The sequence below is a fragment of the Erythrolamprus reginae genome, chromosome 8 (assembly GCF_031021105.1).
Source record: "Erythrolamprus reginae isolate rEryReg1 chromosome 8, rEryReg1.hap1, whole genome shotgun sequence".
Lineage (NCBI taxonomy): Eukaryota > Metazoa > Chordata > Lepidosauria > Squamata > Dipsadidae > Erythrolamprus > Erythrolamprus reginae.
Window position 1 is genome coordinate 7,463,596 of NC_091957.1, and position 26,350 is coordinate 7,489,945.

At 42.2% G+C, this 26,350-nt stretch overlaps 1 protein-coding gene across 1 annotated transcript in view; it reads right to left on the bottom strand.

Moving 5' to 3' along the window:
* Window positions 1-26,350, bottom strand: part of TNC (tenascin C) — a 54,605-nt gene that overhangs the window by 13,338 nt on the left and 14,917 nt on the right. Inside the window, exons 9-15 of the mRNA XM_070758200.1 lie at window positions 24,056-24,319; window positions 20,610-20,882; window positions 18,622-18,894; window positions 8,487-8,759; window positions 5,996-6,118; window positions 3,845-3,988; window positions 471-590 (exon numbers count right to left, since the gene is read on the bottom strand). Of these exons, the coding sequence (XP_070614301.1) occupies window positions 471-590; window positions 3,845-3,988; window positions 5,996-6,118; window positions 8,487-8,759; window positions 18,622-18,894; window positions 20,610-20,882; window positions 24,056-24,319 (1,470 nt within the window). The remainder of the gene's footprint in view (window positions 1-470; window positions 591-3,844; window positions 3,989-5,995; window positions 6,119-8,486; window positions 8,760-18,621; window positions 18,895-20,609; window positions 20,883-24,055; window positions 24,320-26,350) is intronic.

Below are 26,350 nucleotides of genomic sequence, written 5' to 3' on the forward strand. Positions count from 1 at the left end.
AGAGAGAAAGAAAGGGAGAAGGAAAGAGATATAGAGAGGTGGGAGTGTGGGAGAGAGAAAGAGAAAAGTTTTTCTAGGTTTGTTTGTTTGTTTATTCTTCCTTCCTTCCTTCCTTCCTTCCTTCCTTCCTTCCTTCCATTCATTCATTCATTCATTCATTTAATCAATCAATCAATCTATCTATCTATCTATCTATCTATCTATCTATCTATCTATCCATTTACTTACTTACTTACTTACTTACTTACTTACTTACTTACTTACTTACTTACTTATTTGATTTCTATGCTGCCCTTCTCAAAGCGACTCAGGGCAGCGTACAATGTTATAAATACAACAATACATAAAAGAAATCTAATTTGCTTTAAAAGACTGGTATAAATTGCTAAAAGTGTTAAGACCCCATATACCAGTGATGGCAAATCTATGGCATGAATTGAATTGAATTCTCCAGAACAATCAGAATTTACCTCCTTCTGCAATATAGGAGATCAGGTATTCGTCCACTGCAGCGAGAGCTGGTTGCCAAACTGACAAAGCTTTGGAATCCGTAATGTTCACTACTCTCAGTCCAGATGGACTATCCAATTCTAGAACAAGAGAGACAATAGTGTTAAACTGTGCGCAGAGCAACCCTTGAGTTATCAAGGACATGCACATAAAACGGGATATTGCAGTAGATATGAGCAATTATCCAATCACACATGGAGATACGTTAAAGTACATCTAGGGTTTACTTTAAGAAATAGCACATTCCAAATAAACAGTCCAGGTCATACACGTTCAAATCAATCAATCTCTAGAAATACAATAATCTTCTTACAAACACATCAGAATATCAGAAAAAATAACACAGAGATCACTATCAAGTCAAAGAGTCAATCAGAATGAAACAACAGAAGGTCCTTTTTTTGATTTTTTTGTATGTCTGTTTATATGTATTTATGTTATGTTATGTGTGTATAAGTATAATCAATGTTCTAAATGTATTTTTAATATTTATATCCAATACATTTAAAAAAACCACACAGAATGAAACAACAGAGAGAATATGCCATGATCTCTAGCTCCCTCTTATGGCAACTTGCAATACTACAGCCAATCAGAACACAGCCTACATTTTAAAGCTATATTACATCAATCCATACAACCATACATCGTTGGCTTGTTTATATACAGTGATCCCTCTATTATCGTGAGGGTTCCGTTCCAAGACCCCTCGCGATAATCGATTTTTCGCGATGTAGGGTTGCGGAAGAAAAAACACCATCTGCGCATGCGCACCCCTTTTTTCTATGGCCGCGCATGCGTAGATGGTGGAGTTTGCATTCCCCGCCGCCCATGCAAAGGGGAAACCCCGATTTGGCTCCTCGCTGCTGCTGTGCTACCGAGCAGATCAGCTGCTGGGCGGCCGAAGGAACCTTCCCTGGGTCTTCCCCCTCTTGCTGGCAGGCGGGCGAGCGGCGGGCATCAGCGAGGAGCCGGGGTTTCCCCTTTGCGTGGGCGGCTGGGAAGACCCAGGTTGGGGGTTCGGGGGGGTGCTGGGAAGCCCCCCAGGCCGGCTGCGACCTTTTAAAACAGCCGTGCCGCTTCCCAGCTGACTCCTGAAGCCAAACGCGGAAGTGGTTTTTAAAAAAATTAATATTTTTTTAAAAATCGCGATATAGCGTTTCGCGAAGATCGAGATCGCGAAACTCGAGGAATCACTCTACCACCAACCCAACCGTTTGGACAGAGTACTAAGAAATATTACAATAAACAACAACTCCGTGGCATAGAAGTAACTCCCAATGATGCTTTTTTTTTTCCAAGAGGCATCTGGACTTTCTTGTTTTTTTCTTTGAAGATGTTTTGCCTCTCATCCAAGGAGCTTCTTCAGCTCTACAATAATAAGGTTTCCAAAAAAAAGAAGACAGAAGAACCCACGCGGTCCCTCCTAAATTTCTCCAGGCTGCCCCAGAATATGAGAAGTCCAAGAAGAACACGCAGTATCTGGACATGTAGTCCCAAAAATAAAAATAAAATAAGAAGAGGAATGGGACAAGGGACTTAAAAAAAACATGTTAAAACAAAGCAGCCGGGCTTATATTCCCTTGTAAAAAGAGGCCCCTGGCTTAAAAAATATTCAGTCTGAACTCATCAATCTGTCTCTGCGGGACAGTTCCTCTGTTTTTCTTTCCAACCCCAAAGCCATTTCTGGGGGAAAACAAAACAATGATTGGGGATGGCGAGGGGAAGGTTGAACAGAAGGCCAAAATCCAGTGGCGATTTTTCATCCTCTGCTCCCAGCTTCCTTGGCGCTCAATCAAAGGAGCTGTCATACTTTGCCTGAAAGCCGGGGAATATCTCGTCTTGGTTGGGGCTGAATTGGCTTGGCGAGAGGGTTGAGTTATGGCCTGATTACCAAGGGAACAGCTCATTGCTTAAACTGTTCCACATCTGTTTTGCCATCCATTCTCAAAGAGTAACCACCTCTGTGCAAATGGAGAGGAATGAAAAGGGTTGGAACGTTGACGTTTTGAAGAGTGCAGAGAAGAGTGTTAGCAAAAACTTCAGAAGAGAAGGATTCGGGGGTCGTGATTTCTGACAGTCTCAAAATGGGTGAACAGTGCGGTCAGGCGGTAGGGAAAGCGAGTAGAAGGCTTGGCTGCATAGCTAGAGGTAGAACAAGCAGGAAAAGGGAGATTGTGATACCGCTGTATAGAAACATAGAAACATAGAAACATAGAAGACTGACGGCAGAAAAAGACCTCATGATCCATCTAGTCTGCCCTTATACTATTTTCTGTATTTTATCTTAGGGTGGATATATGTTTATCCCAGGCATGTTTAAATTCAGTTACTGTGGATTTATCTACCACGTCTGCTGGAAGTTTGTTCCAAGGATATACTACTCTTTCAGTAAAAAAATATTTTCTCATGTTGCTTTTGATCTTTCCCCCAACTAACTTCAGATTGTGTCCCCTTGTTCTTGTGTTCACTTTCCTATTAAAAACACTTCCCTCCTGGACCTTATTTAACCCTTTAATATATTTAAATGAGCACTGGTGAGACCACATTTGGAGTACTGGGTTCAGTTCTGGAGACCTCACCTACAAAAGATATTGATAAAATCGAATGGGTCCAAAGACAGGCTACAAAAATGGTGGAAGGTCTTAAGCATAAAACGTATCAAGAAAGACTTAATGAACTCAATCTGTATAGTCTGGAGAACAGAAGGGAAAGGGGGGGGGACATGATTGAAACATTTAAATATGTGAAAGGGTTAAATAAGGTTCAGGAGGGAAGTGTTTTTCATAGGAAAGTGAACACAAGAACCAGGGGGCACAATCTGAGGTTAGTTGGGGGAAAGATCAGAAGCAATGTGAGAAAATTATTATTGTTGTTAGCCGCCCCGAGTCTACGGAGAGGGGTGGCATACAAATCTAATAAATAAATAAATAAAATAAATAAAATATTATTTTACTGATGCTTGGAACAAACTTCCAGCAGACATGGTTGGAAAGTCCACAGCAACTGAATTTAAATATGCCTGGGATAAACGTCTATCCATCCTAAGTTAAAATACAGGAAATAGTATAAGGCAGACTAGATGGACCATGAGGTCTTTTTCTGCCATCAATCTTCTATGTTTTTATGTTTCTATGAAGATGGTTAAGGGGCTGGAGGCTAAAATGTATGAAGAAGGGATGCAGGAATTAGGTATGTCTAATATAATGTAAAGGATTTAGAGCAGTGTTTCCCAACTTTGGCAACTTGAAGATATTTGGACTTCAACTCCCAGAATTCCCCAGCCAGCGAATGTAATTTATTTATTTATTAGTAATTTCTGCCCTGTACGTACCTGTAACTAGAGATCCAGAGAGGGGAACACTTTCTTCGAAACCTTTGATCGCTACAACATTGACGATATATTCTACGCCAGGGATCAGATCTACCAGCTTGACTCTACTCCTGTTTCCATCCACGGTCAGAGATTTGAGGTCATCTGAAATAGAGGATGAATAAAGCCGTCAGTTTAGACTTTTACAGAGGGGTACTAAAAAAGCAAAGACCCCACCCTGCCAACAAAAGTGCGTATAGTCAAGGCTAAGGTTTTCCCAGTTGCAACGTATGCCTGTGAAAGTTGGACCATAAGGAAGATTGAGTGCCAAAGAATGGAGGCCTTTGAACCCTGGCCCATTGCCCTTCCTGTTGCCAGTATGGAGTTTTGTTCAGCAGATATATAGATTCATTGTGCCCAGAGAGAGAAATATCTGCCTCTATCTAGGATCGAGCCCTGACCCGGTTACCTAATTTGTGTTATGAAATGTGTGCAAGAAAACAACCGATCTCAGAGAGCTCCAAGATCTCACAGTCTCCCTCCTCCTCCTCTTTCTCCTCCTCTCCGCAGACCTCACTCCCTTCTAACATTGTTGGTATTACCTGGTTGGATCATAAAACGTCTGCAAGAAAGCAGCTAAGCTTAAGTTGTTCTTTCTTTGACAATCAAACACACTTTCTCATGCACAGTGTTACTTTAGGTTACTTTACACTTTCGCAAGCCCCTTCCTTTAATGCAGTGCTTCCCAAATATTTTCTATTATGCCACCCCTAGTGTTTTGCCCCCCCCCCCGGTGAATCTGCTGATGAAGGCTCCTCTGATCAAGAAGGCATGAATGACAGGGAGGAGGAGAGCGTGGCAGACAGTTCAGAAGGAGATCAATTATCTAGCTCCTCCTTGGATTCGAAACAAGAGTTAATGATACAGCCATGCATGAGGAGAGCAATGCATAGGCAACAACAACTGAGACATTATTATCAAAGAAAATGAGGCCACCTGTGGTTGGGTGGGGCTGTGGTCATTAGTGAGGCTGCTATAAATAGCAGCCTGTGGGTTTGGCCATTGTGGAGGACTATCTGATTGTTGTGTTTCGTGACTGCTTTACTGACTTTGACCTTTTGTGTGCTGATTTTCCCCCGCTTTGAAACTAAACCAGAGCAAAATGTGTTTCACTTTGTGAAAGAAGAAGGACTGTGAATTGCCTCAAAGCTGCAAGCTAAGTATCACAGAACTGATAAGGGACTTGTACAAATTACCAGTTTGTTTGGAGAGGGCTTAGATTAAGTGAATTTTCATTATAAAGAACATTGTTTTGAATTTTCAAACGTGTGTGTGTGTCTGAAATTTGTACCTGTGAATTTTTGGGAGAAGTCTACCAGAGAGCCCGACAGAACACCTAGTAAACATTTAGTGCCCCCCCCCCCCAACTCTCTGCCGGGACGATTGCAATGTTTGGCACGTTTTCGCTGAAAAATCTCAAACGGCTTATCAGGGTGATTGGGGTGTAATGTGTTTAAGTGACGTCTTAATTTATTTGGCTTCAGGCTGTCCACTGCCAACATTTTTAGACATAGTAAACATAGCAATCTTTCCTTGTCTCCCATCATAGTCTCAATGAATCCAAGTGCAACCTACGCTTCATCTTATTTCCTCGCCTTAGCTTTTGGGAGACTTACGTTTGTCTCATTATTTCTGTCTCTCTCCTCCTTTCTTTTTATTTTTAGACATAGTAAACATAGCAATCTTTCCTTGTCTCCCATCATAGTCTCAATGAATCCAAGTGCAACCTACGCTTCATCTTATTTCCTCGCCTTAGCTTTTGGGAGACTTACATTTGTCTCATGATCTCCGTCTCTCTCCTCCTTTCTTTCATCCCTGTTAAATATTTTTCCATGGTGTCTTTAGGGGCTTGTTATCTGCATTTCATATCTCCTGCTCTGTGCTGTTGTTCGGTGTAAAAATACCCTACTCCCTGCAGCAAAAACATAGCACGTTTCCGGGGTTGCGTGCCCCTCCCTGACATCACTCCATGCTGCCTCCCCAGGGGGACCCCTCCCCAATATTTGAGAAGCACTGCTTTAATGTAATACATTCTGCGCTTGGTTTAATCAACCTGTTCTTCAAAGCAGAACATAGGATTAGCCAAGGTAGGCAGGAAGCCCTGATTCTTACCTCCAGGTTCTGCACCATAGGAAATTCGGAAACTGTCAACCCGCGTCAAGGGAGGCTTCCAGCTAACCACCGCTGAACTTTCTGTTATTTCCGAAAAAGAGATCTCCTTCGGGGATCCCACTGCTGTATAGAGAAAGTGATAGAAACAAAGCAAAGGAGTTAACACACATTTTCAGGAGCTCGGTTGAGCTGGGAAAAATTCACAGAGGATCTCAGGAGCAGGAGCTACAGTAAAGATTGTGTTAAATCCAGTGTTATGACTAGAACGAAAAGCTCCATAAAAGAAAAGTCTTTGTTTGTAAACAAGTCTCTCTTCTTTATGTGTGTGTAAAAAATTTTTATTTTTATGGAGGAAAGCAAACAAGCCTCTTCTTGACAGCCCTTGTTGACTTTTAATAGTAAACTTTTTGGCAGGGGGAAATACCGGGGATGAATAAACACGGCAGAAAAATAAAACCATCTTAATTTTGGACAACGAAGAATCTTGATTCTGAGTATTATGGCATCCCTGAGTTATACAGAACGTTTAAACATCATAGCTGTACATGTAAAATTGTGGAATTTTGTGTTGCTCGAATATGCTTACATTTCTTTTACCCTTTTTTCTAATTTGTCTGTCTCCAAAAGATTTTCTTTTAACGTCCCTCAAAATGAAAGTTAGAAAGAGAGAAAGAGAGACAGACAGACAGAGACAGACAGAGAGAGAGAGAGAGACAGATGGACAGACAGAGAAAGAGACAAAGACAGAGAGAGAGAGGCAGAGACAGAGAGAGAGAAAGACAGACACGGAGAGAGAAAGAGACAGAGAGAGACCGAGACACAGACAGACAGACAGACAGACAGACAGACAGACAGACAGGCAAAGAATTAAAATCCATGATTGGGGTATTTGCATTTCAAATGGTAGTGTCTTGATTACTTAAAAAACATCAGGAAGAAATAAGGTTGAAAGATCTATATCTAATTTAACAAATGTTAACTGTTTACTGTTAGCTTGTTTGTTTATTACTTATGATTCTAAAGGACTAGTTGGATGTGCACAAAATCTCAACCTTTCCATATTCCATTTCTAAAACTTATCATTACCCCAACCCTACAGGAAATAAGCTTTCCAAGTCTACTGATTTAAATAACAATAAGTACGCTCTTTGGGTTGGGTGCCCGGGAATTTCCACAAAATTATTCCTGTTTTTTTTCCTAAAATGGGGATCGTTTCTATGTATGCTGCTTAGCCTAAACAAGGATCACATTTGAAACCCCTTTTTTTTTTGGTACAGCAAGAAAATAAAACCGTATTCGAAACCTTTGAAATATAGACGATTAAGAAGGGTTAGTTCGGTCAAGAGACATAAAGGGAGAGAGGAAAAAATAAAGGCACCCTAGAAAGAGAAAGCATACAAGAAAGCTTGAATTATTAGTCTCTGTGGACACAATACAACAGAGTCTCCAACACACAAGTCTTGTTGAAAAGATTGAAAAGTAGGCCAGAGCATTTTTGGCTACTTAAACCAAAGCACACAATAAGTAAAAATTAGACCAGAGGGGTGAAAAATGTGGATTCTCTGAGTTAGAAGGTAAGACAATTTTCTACCACAAAAAAAAGGAGAATCTAGATAAATGAGGGTCATGTTGAGAATTTAAATAAATATAAATGAGCACACACAATTCTATGATTCCATGTTTATCCTCATATACAAAGGGGCCTCGTTGGAATTCATTGTTGGAATGTGTTTTTATGTGACAGACAACTGCAGTAGTATTCAGCCAGTAGATGGCAGTGTTTACAAGTTTGGATCTATGGTATATTCTCTATGCTCTTTCCTGTTTCCTGTTATATTTAAACCGTTGAGCAGTAAAGCACATGGTGACGGTAGAGTAGTTGAGCAGTAAAGCACATTTCTTTGCTCTCTGATACTATATATAAATAGAATTCCCAACAGGCCTGTGTTGAGAGCTTATCTGAGGATTGTACTCAGCATTATTACTTGGAAAAATACAGGTTGTCCCCGACTTATGACCACAATTGAGCCCAAAAATTATGTTGCTAAATGAGGCATTTGTTAAGTCAGTTTTGTCTCATTTTATGACCTTTCTTGCCACAGCTGTTAAGCAAATCACTGCAGTTGTTAAATTAATAACAACCTGGCTTATTCATGGATTTTGCTTGGCAAAAGGTCGTAAAAGCTGTTCATATGACCCTTGGACACTGCAACCGTCATAAATATGAACCAGCTGCCAAGTGTCCAAATTGTAATCATGTGGCCATGGGGATGTTGCAACAGTCATAAATCTGAAAAATGATCATAAATCACATTTTCCACTGCCATTGCAATTTTGGCCAGTCACTAAATGAACTGTGGTAAGTCAAGAACTACCTGTAAATGCAATAGGCGCACACACACAAATGCAAACACAAATACGTATACAGGCATGCAAGTGGCCAAATGGTGTGATTGTGTTCTTTGACAAGCCAGAGGCTGGACTGAGGTACCTGTCATAGCAATTGCATTTATAGGCTGGGAACGCCGTCCGCTGATAACTCCATAGAGATCTACATAATATTCGGTCCCTTCTTTCAGCCCATGGATATCCTGGGTTCGTTGATGACCTGGCACGATCAACTCCAGAGGATCTAAAAGCCTTTTGGAATCTCTGATTTTAAGGACAAAACTGTCAAAGGTCCCTTCGTCCGCCGTCCAAGACAGACGGAAACCATTGGGGGTAGCGTCTGATACCAAAAGGTGATCTACTTCGGGTTCGGCTTCTGCAATGGCAAAGGAGTGGTTTTTTAATGTTGTTTTGGGGAAAAAAAGAGAGAGAGAGAAAGAAAAAAAAGAAAAATATCCAGTAGAGAATCTAGTCCGGGTTAGCTTAGGAGGTGAGCATTCCAACCGAAAGTCCAGAGGGATGTAAACAAACACCGTGCTATTTGGAAAGTGGGGAGGAAAATACATTCAGTGGTTAATAGGAAGATCCATTCCAAACCGAAGATGGAGGTCGCATGGCCGATCTTCATGGGATTCAAACTTGCAGCAATCTGTAAAACCCACGTTTTCCCCCACCATGCAAAATGAAACATGCTAGTAGTAGCAAGAGTGACATTCATCCATTCCCGAGGGAGAGACATGATAGCAGTGTTCCAATATTTGAGGGGCTCCTAGGAAGACGAGGGGTTCAAACTATCTCTGAAGTACCTGAAGGCAGGACCACAGATGGAAACTAATCACAGAGAGAACGAAGGTGAAATTTCCTAACAATGAGGACAATTGACCAGTGGGACAACTTGAATTCAGAGATTGTGGGTAGTCAATGACTGGAGGTTTTTAAGCTGAGACTGGGCAACCCTTTGTCTGAAATGGCATAGGATCCCCTGCTTGAGCAGGGGAACTTGGACTAGAAGACCTCCAAGGTCCCTTTTAGATTCTGATTCTGGAAGACTGGAAAATTTAAGACTACAGCAATAGCAATAGCACTTATATACCCCTTCATAGTGCTTTACAGCCCTCTCTAAGCAGTTTACAGACTCAGCATATCTCCCCCAACAACCTGGCTCCTCATTTTACCCACCTCGGAAGGATGGAAGGCTGAGTCAACCTTGAGCCGGTGGTGAGATTTGAACTGGTGAACTACAGCCAGCAGTCAGCAGAAGCAGCTTGCAGTACTGCACTCTGACCACTGCACCACCACGGCTCAGTAACAAACCTAATTTGGATGTTGTGTGCATGTTAATTTTCAAGGGGACAAATCAGTGCAGATAGTCCTCCATTATAACAGTTTGTTTAGTGGCCATTCCAAATTACAATGAGCTGGAAAGAAGTGATCTAGTCATAAGTTTTTCATGCTCAGTATCGTTGTGGTCCCGTGATCAAAATTCCATGACTACCTAATACTAATCATCTTTAAAAGTGTGGGGATAGTTGGATGCTTGTACTTAAGGAAGCAGTAAATTCCTATATGTGTCCTCAACTAGGTTGCACCTCGGATCCTATAAAATTCTCCATCAGGAATGAGAGGATGGTAGATAAACCCTGTACACGAGTGTTCATATACAGTAGTACCTCTAGATACGAGCTGCTCCACATGCGAGTATTCCAAGTTACGAGCCGCGACGTGAGCAAAATTTCTGTTCGACCCGAGCTCAAATTCGGGATACGAGCCAAGCTTCTGCTAGGTGGTGCAAAAATCTCCTTGCTTCCAGTTATCTCGGTGCGAAAAGCAAAGTCTAAAGGCATTCGTTCGAGATGCGAGTTGATCGACTTACGAGCTCGGGTCTGGAACGAATTAAACTCGTATGTCAAGATACCACTGTACTGGGTTTAACTTTGAGTAAGATAATCGGTTCCAAGTAATGTGTCCATCACAAATTGAACTCCAAGGTGTTCTTTTCAACTCCAAACTGGGTCAAGCCGAATGCATGTCAAAATGTCCAAGAGTACAAACAATCCCACACCCCAATCAAATTCACGCTTAACAAATGCACTGTAGGATTGAGGCTCAGCAATGGAGCATTTAAAGTCCCACATACAGTCTTTAAGTTGCTCTCTTTGGGATAGAAGAACAGTTGAAGATTAGAGAAGACAATGCTCAGCTAGACAAAGCAGGGATGGCAGGACACATCCAAAAGTGAATTAATTAACTGTTCTTTGAAACCAGGTTGGTCAAGAGCTGACAACTTCTGCGACGCGCAAGTAACATGTCCTTTTGATGATGTTCAACTTTGGATGATAGCGAGCTTGCCTTTATATTGGAAACAACGATGCTAAATGAAGATCACCACAAGGATGGATCCTAAGGTTGTTTAAAAGATGGAGTGCTGAATTTTGGAAGTGTCCCCCCCAAGTTTAGCCAGTTATCTAATACAACAGTTTAGAAGTCTAGGAACTAACCTAAACATCAGCTTAATCATTCTGGATTATATCGTTTTCTTGACCTTCTTTTATAGACATTGCTTTTCCAAAGATAGAGTTGAGATATTAAATCCGACGAAAGATAAAACATGACTATTCTTTTGACTAGGATGTCAAAGATATTTGAATGGAACAACTTGCCTTCAGATGTTGTGGGTTCTCCACCACTGGAGGCTTTCAAAAAAGAGACTGGACAAACATGTGTCTAAAATGATACAGGGTCTCCTGCTCAAGCAAGGGTTTGGACTAGAAGAACTTCAAAGTTCCTTCCAACTCTACTCTTCTATGTTCTATGAATGATTTGACATGTCTCCACCTTCTGTTGCTCTTTAAAATGTTGGTCCATCGAGAGACAGGAAGGAAATGGAGAAAGAGGTGATAAAAGAGATATATTAGTGAAAGGGTCAGTAAGTGGTACTGAAGGAAGTCATGGTTCCATGGTGAATGGAAAAGATGCGAAAGACTTTCCAATGGTGAGAAGGGATGAGCATTCCAGTTTCATGATTTTTTTTCAAAAACAAATACCTGTTAAGGCAACAACGCTTAAGGGTCTTGTTCGGCGGCCATGGATCAAGCCATAAAGAAGGACTTCATACCCAATGCCTGTTATGAGACCTCTAAGGGTTAATTGGCGCTGGCTTCCAGGAAGAAGGAATTCTTGGGGGTCTAGCAGCTTGCCAGAATCTACCACGATGACCAGAAAGCTTTCAAAGGCATCTTCTGATGCCATCCAGGATACCGTAAACCCGTACGGATTAATCCTGGAAACCGTGAGGTTATCCAATGAGGGCAACGCTTCTGCGGAAGGGGAGAAGGGACAAGGAGAGCTAAGTTAGACGGAGTCATGTGGGCCGTTTGATACAAGCCACAGGTCTCTCTGCCACAAAAGAAAGGATCAATTTAAAATAATGATATCCAATGTCTACTCCAGGGATGGCAAACCTATGGCATGGATGCCACAGGTGGCACGCGGAGCCATATCTGCTAGCATGTGAGCTGCTGCCCTAGCTCAGCTCCATCGTGCTGATTTTTGGCTCACACAGAGGATCTGGGAGGCCGTTTTTGGCTTCCAGAGAGCTTCCAGGGGGATGGGGGAGGGCGTTGTTATCCTCACCCAGCTCCAAGGAAGCCTTTGGAGCCTAGGGAGGGCGGAACACGAGCCTACTGGGCCCACCAGAAGTTGGGAAACAGGCCATTTATCTAACCTCCAGAGGGCCTCTGGGAGGTGGGAAAAGCTACTTTCGCCCTCCCCACGCACTGAATTATAGGTGTGGGCACTTGCACATGTGCAATAGCATGCACGCATGGTCTTTCGGCGCCCAAGGAAAAAAAGGTTCACCATCACTGGCCTAGTCTGTGGGGTTAACTATGGGAAGGTCATTGGTTGTGCATGTGCCTTGTTATCTTTGTGGGTTGCCAAGTGTGTGAACAGCATACCGACAGCCTCCATTGAGCATACTGACTATAATTAGAAGGAGTCTGGTGTTTGTGTTATTCTTGGCTAGGTTTGGGGAGCACGTTGTGTTAATTTAGACCTTCAACCAGATGAGGACATTATGATTATGGGATAGATTGAGTAAATTCCAAAATGACTACATTTGGAAGCCAGTATGAAAGGCTACCATGAAATTCTGGGATCATTAATGGCCAGGATGGCTTGTTCTTTGAGCTTGTTGAGCTTTTGAATGTTTCCTCACCAGGTAAGATGACATCCTCAGTGGGTCTTTGGTCGAAGCATTTTATTTCTATAAATTTAAGTAAGTAATAAATAAATAAATAAATAAATAAATAAATTTCACCTCTGAGAATGTCACAGCCTGATGATGACACGTTCAGAAGCTCAACAACCAGTTTAGAGAATGTGCCATCGCCAACATCTACTACCCAAGCTACAAATATTTTTCTATCATTTCCAACAGGATCAGGAGAGCAGTGCAGTGGCCTAGAGGGGGAGCCCTGGCTTCATAATCAAGAGGATGTGAGTTCGATCCTAGGTAGTGGCAGATATTTCTCTCTGGGGCCACCATGAGAATATGGCAAGAAGAAGGGCATTTGGCCAGTAAACACTCAACTCCATTCAGTTGTCCAAACTCAACCCTACAAGGGATAACAGCAGAGAAGTCCTGCCATCTTCGGCACTAATGGTGCGCCCTCTGAGGCCGTCGCGGGTGCGCCCACGTACAGCAGGCGCACACGCACCCGTCAGTACAAGATTTTACTTCTGCACATGCACTGTAAGTGGAATCTCATATGAGGATGAACACATGAGTGAGATTTCGGCGATTGTCACAGATATTTTTGCTTCTGCTCATGCGCAGAAGCAAAAAATCGGCAAAAGTCGCTGAAATCTCACTCGGACGAGTGTCTTCACACAATATTTCCCTTGCTGTGCATGTGCAGAAGTGAAATCTCACATGGAGTCGCATTGGGGGCACACAGCTGCACACACCTCCCCAAAATCGCTACAGGAACGGAGCACCTTACCATTCCAGTGGCAGGTCTTCACTGGATTACGGGGTCATTAAACAGCAAAAATAATAATAATAATAACAACAATAAACTCCAATAGGCTCATTAATTTCAGCAGAGGAGTCTTTATGGCCCTCAAATGTGCTGGGATTGTTAATGCCTAACGGAAAACAAATTGAAACAAAATCAACCATGATTTTTTTTTTTTGCAAAGATAACTATTAGTGTCAAAGAGAGGAGGGGATCCTGTTCGGCCCCCACCTAGAGTTGTGCCCTGAGCGTAAACCTCATAATCCAAGTAATCTACCATGCCTGAGATGAAGGTGTCAGGAGCCTCTTCTGATATGGCCAACTTCAGAGGCGCCTGAGATCGGCGGAGACCTCTAACATTGACTGTCATGTGTGCGAACGCTTCCTCTCTTGTAGTCCAGGAGAACTCGCTCGAACGAGCGTTTGTGAGTGTGAAAGGGCCCAACTGTAGCTTGAGTTCTGAAGAGAGAAGGGACATAAAAGGGGAGGAAAAAAGAGACAACCATTATGGGTGGAGATCTGGCTGACGATGAAGGAGGTGTCCTGTTAGGCTGAGGATCCTCAATCAGCTTGGATGTAGGATTCAACTTGAGTTGTTTTGAGAACATCGTCCATGTCAAGGTCAATCAACCAGTGGCACAACTTGCCTTCAGAAGTTGTGGATGCTCCAATATGGAATCTTTTGAAAGGCTTTGTCTGAAATGGTCTAGGGCAGTGATGGCAAACCTATGGCACGGGTGCCACAGGTGGCACGCGGAGCCATATCGGCTGGCACGTGAGCTATTGCCCTAGCTCAGCTCCAACGTGCATGAGGGTGCTGGCCAGCTGATTTTTGGCTTCCAGAGAGCCTCCAGGGGGGTGGGGAGAGCGTTTTTACCCTTCCTTGGCTCCACAGAAGCCCGAGGAGGGCAAAACACGAGCCTACTGGGCCCACCAGAAGTTGGGAAACAGGCCGTTTTCAGCCCCCCAAGGGCCTCTGGTGGGTGGGGGAAGCTGTATTTCTCCTCCCCTGGCATTGAATTATGGATGTGGGCACTCACACATGTGCAATAGTGCACACACACGCTCTTTCGGCACCTGAGGAAACAACGGTTCGCCATCACTGGTCTAGGTTCTCCTGCTTGAGTAAGGGTTGGACTAGAAGGCCTTCAACTCTGTTGTTCTATTGTTCTGGGTTTGATGGCCCATTAGGCCAAAATGTAAACGTCATTTCATGGTGACTTTCAGAGACGTTCCAAGATCAAGGGGAAGGAGACAGTACTACGAAAAAAGATGCACGTGACTGTTTTGGGTGACGAGTGCTGGAGTGGCCTCAATTAAGGAGACATGCAAGACATTGAGGTTGTCAGAAAAGGACCAGCAAAAAAAGCCAGCAGGCAAAGGTTTTCCTGCTGCAATGCCCAAGATCCATGGAAGCATAAACCCAGCAAGGTGGCTAGCTTCCTTAAAAGGGAAAGAAGACATAGATAGAAGAAGACGTGACCATCCTCAGGGTCATGCGGTCTGAAGATTGCTTTCTCAGGACATCACACTCTTCCTGGCTTTGTTCGAAGCATGCGTTTGCATTCGGATCAGGCATAATCCTTAGGCTTCCGAGATTCTGACATGCAATCAGATTTAAGGAAATCTCTCAGAGATCCCGACGACCACAAAATTGTCTGGAATCCCCCAGAATCTGTGTCACAATCCCACTGGAGGCTTTACGAGGCCACCGCGAAAGCCTTAAGGAAGAGGGAGATTTGATTTTTCTGCTACGGATACCACTCTGGTATCACAATATAAACTAAACTACCTATACCTTTCTTTATCTTAACGCATATTTTATTGTGGTATATATTTTCCCAAGTAATCCTTTATGACTAGGTGTTACTGCTTTTCTTCAATAAGAACATCTGTCATCTATCCATTGACTTTCGTTGCTATGCGACTTAGTATTACTATACTGTAATGGTTATGTTCTATCTCTCTAAATCAGGTTTGTCATTTTCACTAATGTGTATAATTAATTAATTATTTAATTTAATTCAATTTCTGTTTGCATGTGTGAGTGATGAATTTAATGCCAATTTTATTTCATGTTACTTAACTATTTCCTCTCTTTGAGCCATTTATACCATCTTTCCCAGGCTGTATAGACATTTTAATAAAGTTAATTTGTTTATTATTTTTACTTTCTTAAATATTTTGAAGTATGTAATAAATAAAATCTAGACTTTACAATCGGGGGTGGGGGCAGTACAGCCTGCATGATAAATCATTGAAGTATATTTGAAATTAATTTGTTAATGAGAAAAAAGCATGTACTCATTTATATACTTGAGACAAATTATAGTCTGGTATATAATGAATATAATATAGAAATAGTGACTTTACTGCTAATATCTGTATGTACTATGATTAATTTAATTTTCTTTGATTTTCTTCTGCACCTACTATTGTGTTTTCTTTTTTAAAAGTGGAAAATTAATGACAATATTTAAAAAGAAAATATATGCAGAATGGTCAGACAGAGAAGACTTTACTGCTAATTGACTTTACTGCTAATATCTGTATATCTGTATATACTATGATTAATTTAATTTTCTTTTATTTTCTTCTGCACCTACTATTGTTTTTTCTTTTTTAAAAAGTGGAAAGTTAATAACATTTCAAAGGAAAATATATGCAGAATGCTCAGACAGAGAAGACTTTACCGCTAATTGACTTTACTGCTAATATCTGTATATCGGTATATACTATTATTAATTTAATTTTCTTTGATTTTCTTCTGCACTTACTATTGTGTTTTCTTTTTTAAAAGTGGAAAATTAATAACAATATTTAAAACGAAAATATATGCAGAATGCTCAGACAGAGAATAAGACGCTTGGGGAAAAAAATTGCATGCAGGTTTTTGCTTGGTAGGTTGCAGTATTGAAAATGCAGAAGCCTTCGGCGCACTGCAGCAGGCCTTTAGTTCGTACACCAAGTGCAAAGAACATCCCATGCAAAGAACCGTTTCCTAAGAAGTCAAGATCTTTGGGGGAGAAGCCAAGACTTCACAATGTGGGAAAACAAGGCAAGCAACTGAGAAAGAAAACCAAGATACGGCAGAAGTAGCACAACGGAAGTTGGAATCAATCCCAAGCACGTTCTACAGAGGTGCCAAGTAGAACAAACACTGATACATATATTGTCCTAAGCATTATGTTGCACATAATCCTTCTAGATATATGTATCTAGAAAAGGAAAAAAACGGAAGCGTAAATGCATGTTGATTGAAACGAGGGCATCCGTAACAGGAGAAAAGTTCCATCCATCCGACTGCCTTAATTGTGGGAACACAAGCACTGTGGTTGTGTTGTTTTGCCTGGTAAGCTCACTCAGGTCCAGTGATGGGGTCCTACGGGTACGGTTGGGTACGCAGAATTGGTAGAAAAAAAATGTATTTTTTTCTTTTTTTTCCTTCTGGGTTCTAGGTATGTTATTCCAATTGCAGTAAATGAGGTTGAATGTGTATAATTTTAGAACAGCTGTGTATGTGTGTGTCTGTACATATATATGTATATTTTTGTATGCCTGTGTATAATATGTATGTACACATATGGCATATATACATAGAATTAAAGAGTATGTTTTGAATATTGTAATAGTAACTAGATAGGGAAATTGTATCTCTTGGAGGCGAGGCCAGGCCAGGCACCCTAACCCTAATCCTTGACGTGAGTGACGTCAAGTTGGCCACCTTTAAGCCAATCATATGACCTTTAAGAGTCTTCAGAGAGGGGTGGCATACAAATCTAATAAATTGAATTGAATTGAATTTAAGCCACCTCCCAGTCACATGGTTGTCAAGCCACTCCCACCGGGTCACATGGTTGGCAAGCCACACCCACAAAACAAGCCACGCCAACAGTGTAGTAATAAAAAAAGTTTTTGCAGCCCTTCACTGCAAAAATCCCTAGATTTTTAGATTCCTCGAGTCAAGAGCAACTAGATGAGATGGGCTTGGAAGATTATAAATCAAGGAAAAGGAATCACAGTATAAGCAACTAGTGTAATAACACACCCTCCCAGTTCCTCCCAATTGGGACTGGTAGAGACCCACTGGTGATGTCACAATGACATCACGGTATAAATTTACATCATGACAGTGACAGGAAGAAGAATTTCATTAAATATCTCCTATGTGTACTTTTATCACACATAGAAAATTATTTGGACCGGGGGTGGGGAAAAAAACTCTTCTCCAACTTTCTCCTAACATGTTAGATGTCTGTGTGAATGGATGGATCTGCATTTTGTGCGGAAGGTAATATTTTATCATGCTAGTCCAGGGATCAGCAACCTTAAACAATCAAATAGCCACAAAAGTCCTAACCGGAAGTCCCCTATTTAATCCTAGAGCTGACCGGAAGTCCACTTCCCCCACCATAGAGTCTCCTCCTAGCACAGCATCCTTTTCCCTCTGCTGACTGGAAGTCGGTTCCCCCACCATAGAGTCTTGCCCTAGCACAGCATCCTTTGCTGACCAGAAGTTGGCTCCCCCACCATAGAGTCTCCTCCTAGTGCAGCATCCTTTACCCTCTGCTAACTGGAAGTCAGTTCCCTCACCATAGAGTCTTGCCCTAGCACAGCATCCTTTTTCTTCTGCTAACCAGAAATTGGTTCCCCCACCATAGAGTCTCCCCCTAGTGCAGCATGCATCCTTTCTCCGCTACCTGCCCTATCCAAAGGCCCTATTAATTGTGGAACAGACCAGCTACAAGGAGTTGCAGCAGAGGGATGAAAGAGCCACATGCGGCTCCAGAGCCTTTGGGTTGCTGACCCCTGCACTACTCCTTCCACTTAGCTCAAAATGAGATAGTCCAGCACCACGCTGACCATCTCTGTCAAACCCAACTATTAGTGGGTAACTTGCAGACTCATCTAACTCCAACTAAGTATATAAGACTTTCTGACAGTTAAATGGATTTGATGTGATCATTGACACATTTTTGAGGTTGCCAATAGGGCCTCAAATGTATGTTTTCTCATTTTTCCAAAGCTTAAGCTGGAACAACAACAATAAAAAAGTTACCTCCCGCCTTTCCCCGGTCTGCATGAAAATTTACACTAGGAGCCATCGGGAGATGATCTAGCAAGGGTCAAGGAGGAGATAGAACGGTGGGAGTGGCCCAGCTGAAAACAAAGGTTGAAAATTAAGAAAGGACTGGTTAATTTTTGAGGATCGTAATGTACCTGTTATGGCAGTTGTGCTTAATGCCTGAGTTCGGAAGCCACGAGTGACTCCGTAGAGGTAGATAATGAAACTGGTTTGAGGGGGGAGCCCCGAGATATGGGCAGTCCTTAAACTGCCCGAAATGTTGTATTCCATGGGTCCCAGCAACCTGTTGGAATCAATGATTTCAAGGGTAAAGATCTCAAAGTCGTCTTTGGCGGTCGTCCACGAGAGGTTGAAGCTTTCCGAGGTCACGCCCCAAATGGTCAGGTTTCCAACTTCGGGTTTTGCCCCTGGGGAAAAATAAACAACATTTGGGGAAATGTTTCCAGAGAGGAAAGAGGGGAGACAAAGAATGCAAAAACCGCACGCAGAAGAATGGAACGAGGGTCGCTTCTTGATATGTTTCACAACGGATGTGGTTTTGCCACATCTATCTCCATCCCAGGATTAGTGATGCATGTTAAGGCAACGCAAGAGCATCCGAGAAGTGAATTACCAAAGAAACAAGAGTGAAAACAGAATCCAAATCAATTACAATGGTACCTCTGCCTACAAACGCCGCTACTTATGAACTTTTCTAGACGAGAACTGGGTGTTCAAGATTTTTTTTGCCTCTTCTCACGAACTATTTTCCACTTACAAACCCGAGCCTCCAAAACTGTAACCAGAAAAGGCCGTGGGGCCTCTCTAGGAATTTCCTGGGAGGAAACAGGGCTGGAAAAGGCAGGGAGGAGCCTCCTGGGGCCTCTCTAGGTATCTCCTAGAAGGAAATAGGGCCGGACAAGGCAGTGAGAAGCCTCCGTGGGGCCTCTCTAGGAATCTCCTGAGAGGAAACAGGGCCTCCACCCTCCCTGTGGTTTCCCCAATCGCACGCATTATTTGCTTTTACATTGATTCCTATGGGAAAAATTGCTTCTTATCTCTAGAATAAATTAAGTTCATAAGTAGATTTTCCATTGTAATTGCAGAATTGAAGCTTGAAGCCCAGGCTAGCATCTTCAAGAGTTAGAAGCAAAAAGAAGTTATATTCAAGATCATCTCAATGGCAACCTTTTTTACTTTTTCTAGTACCAATTATTCTTTTAGAATAAATCCAAGAAGGGCAACGTAATGTCCAGCAGTGATGGTGAACCTCTTTTGGTTCGCGTGCCAAAAGCGTGTTTGTGCGTGTGTTAGCATGCGTGCACATGCCTACAGCCCTTCCCTCCCCCACACATACGTGGGCACCCCCTCTGTGCTGTCTCTGCACATATGCACAATCCACTCCAACCCCGTGCATTGAAGCCTGGGATGGTGAAAAAAATGGCCAAACGGACAAATGGGAAGTTTGGAAAAATGGACTTCCGGTTTGCCCCTTTGCACTCCGCAAAAAAATTCTTATTTTTGAAAAAGCAAATTAAAAAAGCAAAAAAAAAAAGACATTGTTAAAATTGAACGGGTCCAAGGATGGGCTACAAATTTGTGGAAAGTCTTAAGCATAAAACCTATCAGGAAAGACTTCAAGAACTCCATCTGTATAGCCTGGAGGACAGAAGGGAAAGGGGGGACATGATCAAAACCTTTAAATATGTTAAAGGGTTAAATAAGGGTCAGGAAGGAAGTTTTTAATAGGAAAGTGGACACAAGAACAAGAGGGCACAATGTTAGGTTAGTTGGGAGAAAGATCAGAAGCAACGTGAGAAAATGTTATTTGACTGAAAGAGTAGTAGATGCTGGGAACAAACTTCCAGCAGACGTGGTTGGTAAATCCACAGGAACGGAATTTAAACATGCCTGGGATAAACATATATCCACCCTAAGATAAAATACAGGAAGTAGTATAAGGGCAGACTAGATGGACCATAAAGTATTTTTCTGCCGTCAATCTTCTATGTTTCTATGCAGTTTCCGAACTGGTAAGAAAGGTAAGTAGATTTCACTGCTGGTTTTTTCTGAAAACAAAATAATAATGAAGAAGAAAGCAAAGTGGGCAGGTGAATCTGAAGAAGAATAGTGGAAAGAATACCTGTGGTAGACTCAACAAAGATGGGCTTTGTTTGGTAGCCCTGAGTTACTCCATAGAGGGTGATTGTGTAAAGAGTACTTGGTGACAATCCGGAGAGATTTATGGACCGTTCTGTCCCTGGAAGGGTGAGAGTCCGTGTATCTTCTGCTTGGTTGGACTCCCGCACCTGTAGGACAAAAGTCTCATAGGCCCCGTCAGCTGCTGTCCAGGTGAGGTAGAATCCATCCCAGTAGACTTTGGCAATGGATAAATTGCCCAGCTCAGGTTCTTCTTCTACAGAAGGACAAAAGAAGTCAGTTGGATAATCAACTCTACCGATCCAAGTAACCAGAGTTTGACCCTTTCGGCTTGTCACCGGTTACCTATTTATAAATCCAGCATCAGGTTTCCTCGCAACTCCTTGGCAACGTGGAGGAGAAGGCAAACGTACACCTGATATTAAGTTACGGCATCAGTAAAGCAATCGGTAAACTTGGGCTTCTGCCGAAGTCGATTTTTTAAAAACGAGCATTTATTCATTTATTTATTTTGTCAAGTATGTTATTGGGTCATTCTTGGTCAAGTGGACCCATTTGCAGACTCTTCCCCTCTCGTCCGCCTTCAATTTCAACGAAACTTTGCACATACAGTACATTCTTTATGGTATAAAACTGAGGTGTGCAAAATTATGGACCTAAAATTTTGCACACCTGAGTTTTATACCATAAGGGACATAGGTGCAAAGTTCCATTGAAATTGAAGGTGGTCGAGTGGGGGACACCTGGTCCACTTGACAAAGAATGACCCTGTTGGTAGTATACAAAGATATAGCAATGTTTATATACATGACACTAGTAAGAGAGAAACATTAGGACAGGGGACGGAAGGCACGCTGGTGCACTTATGCACGCCCCTTACTGACCTCTTAGGAATCGGGAGAGGTCAACAGGGGATAGTCTAAAAGGGTAAAGTTTTTGGGGTTAGGTGATGATACTACAGAGTCAGGTGGTGAGTTCCAGGCATCAACTACTCGGTTACTAAAGTCGTATTTGGAGCGGTTTACTTTAAGTTTGTATCTGTTGTGTGCTTTTGTGTTGTTCTGGTTGAAGCTGAAGTAGTCGTTGACAGGAAGGACGTTATAGCTACTACAATATCCATTTCATGATTTCATGAGATTTCATGAGATCTTTGGGGGTTTCCCTTCTGCTATGGAGAGGGAGGGGTTCCCCCACTGCTTTGGCGAAGTTGTTTAACCACACAGTGCTTGGCTCGTTCCAAGCAGTTATGGTTTTGTTATAAGGAGGCAATGCCAAAGTTCTAATATTCATGTTACCCCTGGGATTTTTCTCAGAAGCATGAATGTGGGTTTTTTTCACCCCCTTGTCTGTTTTATTGCTGACTGTGCAGATCTACCCAGAAAATGGTTTTATCTTAAGTATAAGGAAGGAATGGGCTCTCCCTGCCTTAGGTAGAAAAGCCAGATAGATCAGCAGACACCTCTTTCTTTAATCCAGATGTTGGGACAGTATCTGGAGAGAGCAGCAGGTTTCTCTGGGAGACTCAATATAGTCTAAGGAGGAGGAGGGGGAGAGGAAGATAAGGAGAAGGAGACGAAGTGAAGGAGAAGGAGAAGGAGAAGGAGAGGAAGTGGTGGAGGAGGAGAAGGTGGAGGAGAAGGAGAGGAGGAGGAGAAGGAGGGGGAGAGGGAGAGGGGGAGGAGGAAGAGGAGTAGAAGAAGAAAGAAGGAGAAAGAAGGAGAGGAGGAGAAGGAGGAGGAGAAGAAGAAGGAGAAGGAGAGGGAGAGGAAGAGGAGGAGGAGGAGGAGGAAGAAGGAGAAGGAGAAGGAGAAGGAGAAGGAGAAGAAGAAGAAGAAGAAGAAGAAGAAGAAGAAGAAGAAGAAGAAGAAGAAGAAGAAGAAGAAGAAGAAGAAGAAGAAGAAACAACAGCAACTAGGTCAAACTAGGCAAAAAATTTGCTGGACCACTGTCTTATTCAGCAACAGGGATTTTGGCTTCAGTTGGGGCCATATGCTTGAGGACTATCTGGACTTTGATTTTTTTCTTTTTTTTTCTTAAAAAAAACATCCATGAGAAGGAGGAGGTACCCAGAAGCCTTTCTGAAATTCAACACAATATTTGAAACAGATCCACATTTCAGTTCAGGTTTCAATTTGTCAAATCTAATAACAATAGCATTTTAGCACCTATATACCGCTTCGCTGTGCTTGACAGCCATCTCTAAGTGGTTTACAGAGAGTCAGCCTCTTGCCCCCAACAATCTGGGTCCTCATTTTACCAACCTCTGAAGGATGGAAGGCTGAGACAACCTTGAGCCTAGTGAGATTTGACTTGCCAAACTGCTGGCAGCAGGTGATCAGCAAAAGTAGCTGGCAGTACTGCACTCTAACCATTGCACCACCAAGGCTCTAATAAAAGGTACGGGGAAAAAATAGGTAACAAATCTAATCTTATAAAAGGTATGTGAAATAAAAGGTACGCCCTGAGTCCATTGGGAGAAGGGCAGTCTATAAATTCAAATAATTAATAGATAGATAGATAGATAGATAGATAGATAGATAGATAGATGGATGGATGGATGGATGGATGGATGGATGGATGGATGGATGGATGGATGGATGGATGGATGGATGGATGGATGGATGGATGGATGGATGGATAGAGAGAGAGAGACACAGACAGACAGACAGACAGACAGACAGACAGACAGACAGACAGACAGACAGGAGGTCATGGAATGTTTAGAAAGCAAAGTTCTGGAATTTGTGAGATAGATTGCAACGGTGGAGGACGTCAACACGGATATACCCTTTAGGAAATAATTATTTTTTCAATAGGGTTCTCCCAGCCAGATCTTTGGGATTTCAACTGCTGGAACTCTTTGCAAGGAGACATTTGGGAGGTAGCTGCTTACCCATCTGGAGGACATCAACGTTGAGGAACAAAGAGTTGAGAGGATCCAACAGAAAGTGTACTTACTGCTTTTGGAAAGCATGAGATCTGACACCTTTTAACCCCCGGTTGAAACAGGTTTTGATTGGTATGTGTGAGATGGTATGATTGCATGGACTAGTTTTAAGGGTTTTATACCATTATTAATGTTATAAATGGGTTTTATACTGTTTTTCAGTTTTATTGTTGTGAGCTGCCGTGAGTCCTTTGGGATTGGGCAGCATGCAAGTCAAGTTGAGTTAAGTCAAGTCAAGTCAAGTCAAGTCAACCAAACAATGATCTGGATGATTGAGAAATTTCACAAACAAGACTCTTCCTACTTCCTACCGCCCCGAGTCCTTGGAGAGGGGCGGCATAAAAGTCCAATTAATAAATAATAAATAAATACTTCTCAATGCACATACAGAAGACCAACTTCCTTACAGTGGCACCAGGGGAAAGTATGCAATTCACAGGTCAACCAGGGGGACATAAATGAGGACACAGAATCTGACCTACCTGTAGAACCGGTGACAGTCAAAGGCTTACTCTTGAGTCTGCCTTTTTCAGCCACGAGGGTGATGGTGTATTCTGTCCCAGCGTCTAGTGACCTGAGGATGTAGGATGTGGTATCAGCTGGAATTTCAATCTCGTTCTTCGTCCCCAGTGGGGTGACATACGTAAGGCGGTAGCGGTCAATTTTGGCCAAGGGTCTCTTCCAACGTAAAGTAAAAGCAGTTTCGGTAGGGTCTATGACTTCCAAGTCCTTGGGACTATCCAGATCTATATGTGAAAAGAAAGGGGAATTTTTATTTTTGGCTTTTAAGTTCCTGTAATGGAAAAGTCTTCTTTATAATGATGAGCGTGAGAATTGGACACTAAGAACAGTTGATCGAAGAAGAATTGATGCATTTACCTAAATTTACACATAACAACAGTAGCGAGAATTGTCTGCACAATATTGGAAAAATAAAAATGCACCAAGGAGGATTTAAGAGAAAAAATAACACTATGTGCGGAAATGGATAAATTAACCATGGAATTAAAAAATAGGATGATTCCGAATATTATGACTGTTAGGTCAGGTTCTATTGCTGGATGGAAAAAAAGGGAAACGTAAAGAGACACAGTCAAATAAAATAAATAAAAAACTGGGGGTTGAAAGTAAGAGGATCGGTGAGAAAGGAAAAAGAAAGGAGAGATACTAGAGTAAGATCAACGTACAGAAACTGTAAATAATATTTATAATAATAGTTATAATAGGGATTGTAAAAGAAATGTAGAAGAGGTATGTTGCACAACATCCGATGTTTTTAAATGTTTTTTGTTTGTATGTTTATGTATAAATAAAGAAATATTTTCAATTGAAAAAAAGAAGAATTGATGCCTTTGATGCATCAACTCTTCTTCGATTAGCTGTTCTTATTGTGGCGTGGTTATCCTCGACATACAACAATCCATTTAATGAATGCTATAATAGCAGGAGCACATAGACTTACATATCACTTCACAGTGCTTTACAACCCTCTCTAAGCGCTTAACAGAGTGAGCATGCAATATGGCACTCTAACCAGTATGCCACCATGGGAAGGAAGGAAGGAAGGAAAGAAGGAAAGAAGGAAAGAAGGAAAGAAGGAAAGAAGGAAAGAAGGAAAGAAGGAAAGAAGGAAAGAAGGAAAGAAGGAAAGAAGGAAAGAAGGAAAGAAGGAAAGAAGGAAAGAAGGAAAGAAGGAAAGAAGGAATAGCAATAGCACATAGACTTATGTACTGTTTCATAGAGGATAGCCTGTGTTGATAACATCAGAACTTAGACCAGTGGTTCTCAACTTTTCTAATGCCACGACCCCTTAATACAGTTCCTCATGTTGTGATGACCCCCAGCCATAAGTCAAGCGCCAAGTCTCCCAACAGAGCTTTAACTGATTGGCAGGAAGGTCAGAAGGACTCCCCCGCTGTAAATGCCTGATTGGTCAGATGTTTATTTATTTATTGTTTATTTATTTATTTATTTATTGGATTTGTATGCCGCCCCTCTCCGCATGTTCCAAGGGGCCAGAATAGAAGCTTTAGTTCCTAACACCGTGGGAAATATGTCTTTCCCCATGGTCTCGTGACCCCTATGAAACGGTTGTTCGATCCCCAAAGGGGACCCAGCCCCCAGGTTGCGAACCACTGCCTTTGGCAAAGACGAGCATCCAACAATTAAAGAAACTGTGTTTGATAGGATGGCCTGCAGAACACTGGCTTATGACATCTTCAAGAGTCGGACACATTGAATGGTTTGAAACGACACCGTTTGCCCAGGAAAATAAATCCATCAGGAAACCCACAGAGAGAAGTCCTGTGATTTGGCTCCCCTGCTCCCCCCTCCCCAATTATGTGTACCATATGGAGCATGTTCTCTTACGCAAGAGACAGCGGTGAGGAAATGAAAGTCCTTGAGCTCAAAACTGGCTCCTGGACACTCCATGGTTAGCCACAACTGGACCGGTGACATTTAGCTCCGTCCAAATGACTCTCAGAAAGTTCCTTTATGTGGGAAGAAGATGTGCATTTCCTGTTCGTGTCCCAGTTGTCTCTTTTCCCTTTCCCACTCCAAATTAGGGGTGGAGAAAGCTGATTTAAGTCTCTCTCTTTTCGGTCCAAACTCCATGCTCAGGATTAAACTCTGGCTCAGCAACGCAACTCTACCAAGTTACGTCTTTTTTCTTTCGGTCTTTCCGCCCGTTTTTCTGGTTTGGCTCACTTTTCTTTTCTTTTTTTGAGCTGTCCACTGTGTTTTCTCCCCTGTAATTATCTTTTGACCAATCAGAA